The following is a 7,082-nucleotide window of genomic DNA, read 5'->3' on the forward strand; positions in this document are numbered from 1 at the left end:
CGTTCAAGCTTAAGAACTAACTAAGTAAAGTATATTTAAACTACTTTAAATAAATTACTACATTAAAAACTACTTACTTTTTATGGTTAACACGATTAGGCGTGCTGTGGTTTGACTGATGTGAACTATCACTTATTTCTGAACTCGAACTTCTAATATCACCTTCCATCTGAAAGTAGAATTAAATATAACCATAAGTTCCTATCTTGGACAGTGCTTCGTTCAGACTGCACAGATAACCGAGTGGATCAGGTCACTATGCCTAACCCACAGAGCGCCGAGAGCGCGACGAGTCGCTGGTTCTGTCCCGTGTAGGACATCTGTGTAATCCAAACGTTGTCCTGAATTCTGTGTGTCGGCGACCAGGATTAAATTCGTTTAAGCGGGAGATGTTTATTCGAAAGAAGGAGGGTAGAATCCAAGATACTTTTTTTCTTACATATCGAAAACAGCTTTCCCCGGAAGGACATTAATAATAATAATTTTCATAATTTATATATTTTTAATCTCACAATGTTTTGTTTATAGCTAAAAATGTACAATTTCTCAGTCTAGTACGGGTCACATATGTGAGGAGCCTGTGTTACGGATAGATTAATGTTTACCTGTCCAGAACTAATCGCCTTGTAAGCGACCTGCAGTATAAGCCAGGTCCACAAGAGATGCAGCCCAGCAGCAGACACAGCAGCGAGTTGAAGATGTAGTACGCGGGGAACATCGGCACTATCATGGAGCACGGATCGATGTACTGGAAATTTGGGAAAAGGTAATTTAGTTTTAGTACGTGAAATATAGTCTTAGGTAGGTGTATATGACTAAGGGTCAAACTCGTTTGGCAAAAACACGCTGGAAAGATAGAAAAAATAAATTTTATTCGGTTAAATATAGTCTTAGGTATATATATATAAGGATCAAACTCATTTGACTCATCCACGTCGTAATGGATTTTGACGTATTGTTTGTTTTGGATTTTCATGTTTTATAATTTACTCAGAATGGTAAATGTTAGATTAGCGATTGCCTCGTTAACTAATGACGTGTGACTTGTAAACATGTTGAATAATAAATGTAAATCTATACTTTATAGCGCAAAACCTGGAATTGAAAATCCTTAACGGGTATTTTAGGTACGGCAAAAATGCAATATAACCATTAATTATTAATAATAAATCTACTATTTAAATAAAAAATAAGTTTAGAATCCTATTTGGCGCCCACCGTGGGGCATCTTCATAGTATGTTTCAAGTAAATAAAAATGTATAAAATATTTTATTCTTACCTCCAAATAATATAGAACGGGTAGATAAAAAGTCTTGAAAATATCCACAGTACAGTAAAAACTGCGAATATTGTATCACAGAGACGCTGGAAATTAGCATACTTCGCGGCCTTTGCCGCATCCAAGAATATATCAGCACAGTCGTGCAGCAGCAGCACGAGCGTCCGATCCTGTGCAGGTTGCAGACCCAGCTGAAGGACAGCAGCAGGATGGTCGCGATGTGGTGCACGAACATCTGCCAGAAGTCCTTGCGACGGACGTCGGAAAACTGGGATATTGTTAGCGACCAGTAGAAGGCCGCTGATATCATGTAATACCACCAGACGTCGCTACTGAGACCTGGAAGATGTGGAATGATAATTAGATTTGTATCCCTGTTGTTAAAGCTCTTAATAGCAATATAAACACAGAAATCTACTTAAATGGCGTCTGCGATTACATGTTATTTTCTCATTCAATAAATTGGGCATAATTACTTAATTAAGAACTATTGGAGTACACGGTAGGTATCGATTTATAGACATCGAAGAAAAGTATAGAATCGATTTGCTCCAACTGTGAGAAATTATATTAACCAATCAATAAATACTAAACATCTATAGGTAACCTCTTTCTTTATAAAGCAGTCATTTTTCAGGTAGAAGTAATATAATAAGGACTCTTTAAGATGTTTCAAATAATTTATATTTAGATGCAAGATCAACATGTTAACTCTCTATCACTGCCGACAACATTTCGGTGACAGAAGGAACAAATAATTCTCAAAGTTTTTTTCTTTCTCTCTCACATTTCGTAACCATATCCAATGGAACAACAGACGCAACCAAGTAGCATCTTCTCGTTAAATCTTGCCTAATTGAAATTCGTCATCCATTAGTGCTATTTATGTAAAACAGTCAACATTTTTATGAAAAATTCAAACGACTTCTCTAAGCTGTCGAAAACTAGTTTCTGAACGCCCATGTGTCAAATATAGAGAGCCAAATTTTATAACCTATAACGTGTCAACTTTGTCAAACAAACAACGCAGGATTGTTATTTATCGTAAAACCGGGCATCAACTAATATTAAAACTCAAAATGTTGCCTCTATCGCTACTAAGGACAGCACAAAACCACCCTATGTTAGTCGAATTGAAGAATGGCGAAACATACAACGGTCATCTTGTCAGTTGCGATAATTGGATGAATATTAATCTCAGAGAAGTTATTTGCACATCTAGAGACGGTGATAAGTTCTGGAGAATGCCAGAATGCTATATACGTGGGAGTACAATCAAATATTTACGTATTCCTGATGAAGTCATCGACATGGTGAAAGAGGAAACTCAGGTATTTACCATTCAAACTTACTGTCTACTTAAGGCCTACGCAGACCGGGACGGCATGGCCATTGATGCGAGTCAGCGTACACTGGCCGCTTAAACACAGCTGGTAGGGATATGGACACTATATCACTACCAGCGCCGGTGTTCATGGCATGTCGTTGCCGCACTAAGCCACGGCATCCCGCCATGGAAGCCTGTGGCGTGTCTTTAAATGCCACGCGATAAAGTCCCTTTTAATGCCTCGTCAATATGTCATATTTCTGTAACAATTGTGTAAAGTACGATAGAATGTCCATTAGTTGAAATTAAAATCCTTCCCCATGCTGTCCCAATCTGCATACCTTACCCTTACTCAGCCCCTAAGATGACCCCAGACCCACTGACTAAAACTTGTGTTTAAAAATCTAAATTACATATTTTCTTGCTTTTTATGTAAAGTTTAGGCATAAAATTATTAGCATATACCCATGCTAATAATTATATGCCTATAATTCTAATTAGTGAGTGTATGACTCACCTCACTTTTAAACACCATATTTTTTATCTTATTGCATTACTTGTGCCATCTTCTTTTTAAATTCATGGGAAGACCTTTTAAAGTACACAGAGTCACAGACCTTGTTGTGTACTTTAATAAAAAATTAGCTGACCCAGCAAACAATGTTTTGCTGAATATTTTTTTTTATTGCCTTGTAGTTTTAATGCCACATTATAATAAAAATAAAAACAAACAATTTCATCCAAAAAATAAAATATTTTTTATAGTGTGAGCAACCCTTATCACTTAGGGGTATGAAAAATAGATGTTGTTCTATTCTCAGGCCTAACCAATATGTATACAAAATTTCATAAAAATTGCTTGAACCGTTTCAGAGGAGTACGGTAACTAACTACATGACACGGGGATTTTATATATTAGAAGATACTATTACAAAATAGTCTATTATTAGGTTTATCTTTTTGCCTTTAACAAACAGAAAAGAAAATCTTCATTATATATCATAGAAGTAAAATTCAAGACATGAATGACTCCTTAATTTTTTTTCTGATTCACTACATTCTTATTAAACATTTTCAGGTAAAATCCAGAAGCCGAAGTGAAGTTTCCAAAGGCCGTGGCGGCGGTCAGAACATGAGAACAGGTCGCGGCGGCAACCGTGGCGCCTTTGGTAACCGTGGACGGCCCGCTCCCCTAGCCCGAGGCGGCGGCAACCAAGGCAACCGGAATCCACAGAACAAAAATAAGAAATAAATAGGCAATATTGATGTGATGTGAAACTGTTTTGTAACGGGAATGGATTTAAAGGATAGGAAAGACATAATACATAAATAACTCTTTCTTTTTCAAAGATTGTCAATCATCAGGCATTATGTCTTAATATCGAAGTTAATACAATTAAAAAGTCACCAAATTAAGTTTTGAGGTTATTCATGATTTACAATTACTCAGCAACAACACGTTCTTCCATTTCGTAATGGCTTGTTTTCAAATACAGAGTTGGATTTTTAATAATTAAGGTCATAATAGCTATCTTCTATATTTACGTTAACGAAAGCTTGTCAAAATAGAATATATATTTTTCCAAAAAGCTGACAATGCAATGTTTTATGTTTAAATATCGTATTATAACGGCTTTATGTGATAAATAGATTCTATCTATACTGATACTCTGAACTTTCCTTTGAAAAATACGATTTTGATAAAAATGAAATTGATTGATCGAATTCCCGCCATTTTGGCTGTCATTTTTTTTCTTTATATTTTTCAACTATAACACTTCCTTTTTGTTTAAATATAATGTCCTGTTGTTTAAGTTCCTTTTCTTATTTTGTTAGTAATGAGAATCTTACGATTATCTTGTACTACTTTACCGCCAATATAATGTGACTTTTCTGAAGACCTTAACTGTGTATATCGCTATTTCTTTCTTGCTACATTTTTCATATATTTTCTTCTCGCTCACCCTGTAAATTCTGCTATTAAAATTCTAAGCTGCCAAGTTGTATTGAATATGCTGTGGTAGATTTTTTTATTGTATCGTAAATTAATAAATTAAGTTGGTTAAGTAAGCAAGTTTGTGTTTTTTTTTACCATTTATCTATACTTATCTCAATAAATATTCAGGACGCCAAAAATATCACTAATCACAATTGTCATTCATTCAAGACAAGATTTCTAAAGCAGCTTTCAAATGTTTGCTATGCTGATCAACATTCTAAAAACTAAACTTTGCTTTAAAAATCTTTAAATATTATTTTTAGATCTAACATAGAGTTACTTCCGTACTATAATAATAAGATAAACTAGCTGTTGCCTGCGGGCCCGGCCGCTACAAATCAGGATAAAATTAATAAACTAAAGGTCGATTTATAATTTGTTTGTCAGCATTTTGAACCAATGCACTCCGAGCTATCCCATCAGCACCCACCTGGAGGTTTACAACTCGTGCAAGTGTCCAATGCAATGGTGCACGATTATCGTCCTTAATGATTACCATAGAACCTATCTGTAACGGTTTAGAGTGTTTCGTCCATTTGGCTCGTTGCGTTAAAGAATTTAAGTATTCTGATTTCCATCTGGACCAAAAACTCTGTTGAAAAGATTGGAGCAGCTGCCATCGGTGAAGCCGATTTAGGTTTACGTTAGAAAGATCTTCATCGGGAACGGCTGTCAAAGGTTCTAAAGTGAGAAAATGACCCGGAGTGAGACACGTCAGGTCGTTTGGATCGGAACTGTCACAAAACCCGTGAAGCTCGAACGATTTGACATCAGAACAAATTAACCTGCGAGGAATTCGAACTTGAGATAACTGTGATAATTGAACCTTGTAAGTATTCCACATACCAATGACCTCATCAGGCGGTGTTTGATCCCATCCGATACCAAGGATCCAAAGTTTCTGGATATAGGTTTTGATTTGAATTGTAATGGGAGACAAAAATCCTAGAGGGTCGAACACTCTAGCTAGTTCGCTGAGAATCGATCGTTTGGTACAAGGCCGGTCGAGAGGTTGGATTTCGAAAAGAAATGCATCTGTGTGAGGATCCCATTTTAGGCCGAGAATTTTTAAAATTTGAGTTTCATAGTTATCGAGAGAGACAGAACCAGTGAGACGATCTTGAATAGGGAGGTCAAGCAGAAGTTGCGCATTGTTAGACACCCACTTCCTAAGATGGAAGCCACCTAATTTGAACAAGGCGATTAGTTGGTCCTTTGCCTGTTGGGCGTGTTCTAGCGTGTCGGAACCACTGGCCACGTCGTCGATATATACGTCAGACAGAATGATTCCCTTTGCTATGGGATACTGATTGCCCTCGTCCTCGGCAAGCTGTCGCAGAGTACGACACGCAAGAAAGGGTGAAGATGAAACGCCATATGTTACAGTATTCAAACGGTATTCTTGAAGACATTCTGTAGGAGTGGTTCTCCAAAAAATGCGCTGGTAGTCACGATCGGCTTGGGAAATAAGAATTTGACGGTACATTTGTCGAACATCAGCCATAAAAACAATATTATGTACCCTAAATCGCAATAGAATTTCTAGAATGTTCGGTTGTAACTTGGGACCGATTAGTTGAGTGTCGTTTAAAGACCGAGAGTGGGCATCCTTGGCCGACGCGTCAAAGACAACGCGGAGACGGGTGGTAGCAGAGTCAGGACGCAAAACGCAATGATGTGGAATATAATATTTCCCCTGACTGAGTTCATTCCCGGGAACCAAAGACATATGACCGGCGTCCAAGTAATCTGTCATAAAATTCGCGTATTCCTTTTGTAAGTCAGGGTCACGAGACAGCCTACGTTCCATTGCATGAAATCGTCTAAGTGCAACGTCACGAGAACCTTCAATATACAAACGTTTTCCGAATCAGTAGTTTTGGATTCCGTTTTATGTCGTTCTAAAGAGAATTGTTTTCAATGATTGTATTCTAGCCTGTATTCAGAAACGCTTTTTTAGGTTCAAATCTTGAAAGAAGTCAATATGTAAGTAAGATTACATTGAGATTTGATTGGTAGCTTCATTCTTCATAATTGCCCGGAGATTACTTAGAAATAATATAGCTAGAAAACTCAACGCAACAAAACTCATACCGTCATTAGTTTTGAAAGCTCCAAGACGCTTGTAGAAGACGCCGTAAATAAAACATAAACGAGAAAGAACATAAAGTGATCCTCGGATGATCGTAAAAAGTAAAAAGGACGGTCGCCATGCTGTATCTCATGAACGGTTACAGTAGATAGTTAGAGTTTTCATACTATTTGTATAGCTATTCACTAAAAAATAAGCTGGAGTTCACATTGTTACATACATTTGTTAGGTCCCACATTTTTTTTCGTCACCTAACCGATTTGTATTTTTTCACTTATTTGTACAGAACACTCAGTGACTCGAGACAACCCTCACTTGACTGGCTTTTTAATTCTTAGCCGTATTTTGTCAGTTGATAGAATTGGGAACGTAATTTTAGGGTGA

General features: G+C 37.0%; 2 protein-coding genes and 1 pseudogene across 2 annotated transcripts; 1 reads left to right on the forward strand and 2 right to left on the reverse strand.

The window, feature by feature from the left end:
* Positions 1-73: 73 nt before the first annotated feature.
* LOC113505744 lies at positions 74-2,114 on the reverse strand (annotated as a pseudogene).
* Positions 2,115-2,224: 110 nt separating this feature from the next.
* On the forward strand, positions 2,225-4,681 carry LOC113505873 (U6 snRNA-associated Sm-like protein LSm4). The gene is made up of 2 exons (XM_026888722.1): positions 2,225-2,611; positions 3,686-4,681. Exons 1-2 carry the CDS (start codon positions 2,360-2,362, stop codon positions 3,857-3,859), a joined length of 426 nt encoding a protein of 141 aa, XP_026744523.1. The 5' UTR covers positions 2,225-2,359; the 3' UTR covers positions 3,860-4,681.
* Positions 4,682-4,911: 230 nt separating this feature from the next.
* Positions 4,912-6,416, reverse strand: LOC113505745. The gene is made up of 2 exons (XM_026888551.1): positions 5,453-6,416; positions 4,912-4,937 (listed from the first exon to the last, which is right to left on the reverse strand). The coding sequence occupies exons 1-2, from the start codon at positions 6,414-6,416 to the stop codon at positions 4,912-4,914; spliced, it is 990 nt and encodes a 329-aa protein (XP_026744352.1).
* Between the last annotated feature and the right edge of the window lie 666 nt (positions 6,417-7,082).

Source organism: Trichoplusia ni, chromosome 27 (assembly GCF_003590095.1).
Source record: "Trichoplusia ni isolate ovarian cell line Hi5 chromosome 27, tn1, whole genome shotgun sequence".
NCBI lineage: Eukaryota > Metazoa > Arthropoda > Insecta > Lepidoptera > Noctuidae > Trichoplusia > Trichoplusia ni.

Coding starts and splice junctions, on each gene's coding strand:
- LOC113505745 (XM_026888551.1), bottom strand. CDS start 6,416: ATGGAACGTAGGCTGTCTCGTGACCCTGACTTACAAAAGGAATACGCG. Junction 4,938..5,452: donor ACCGCCTGATGAGGTCATTG/GTATGTGGAATA, acceptor CCTGATTTGTAG/CGGCCGGGCCCGCAGGCAAC.
- LOC113505873 (XM_026888722.1), top strand. CDS start 2,360: ATGTTGCCTCTATCGCTACTAAGGACAGCACAAAACCACCCTATGTTA. Junction 2,612..3,685: donor TGGTGAAAGAGGAAACTCAG/GTATTTACCATT, acceptor AAACATTTTCAG/GTAAAATCCAGAAGCCGAAG.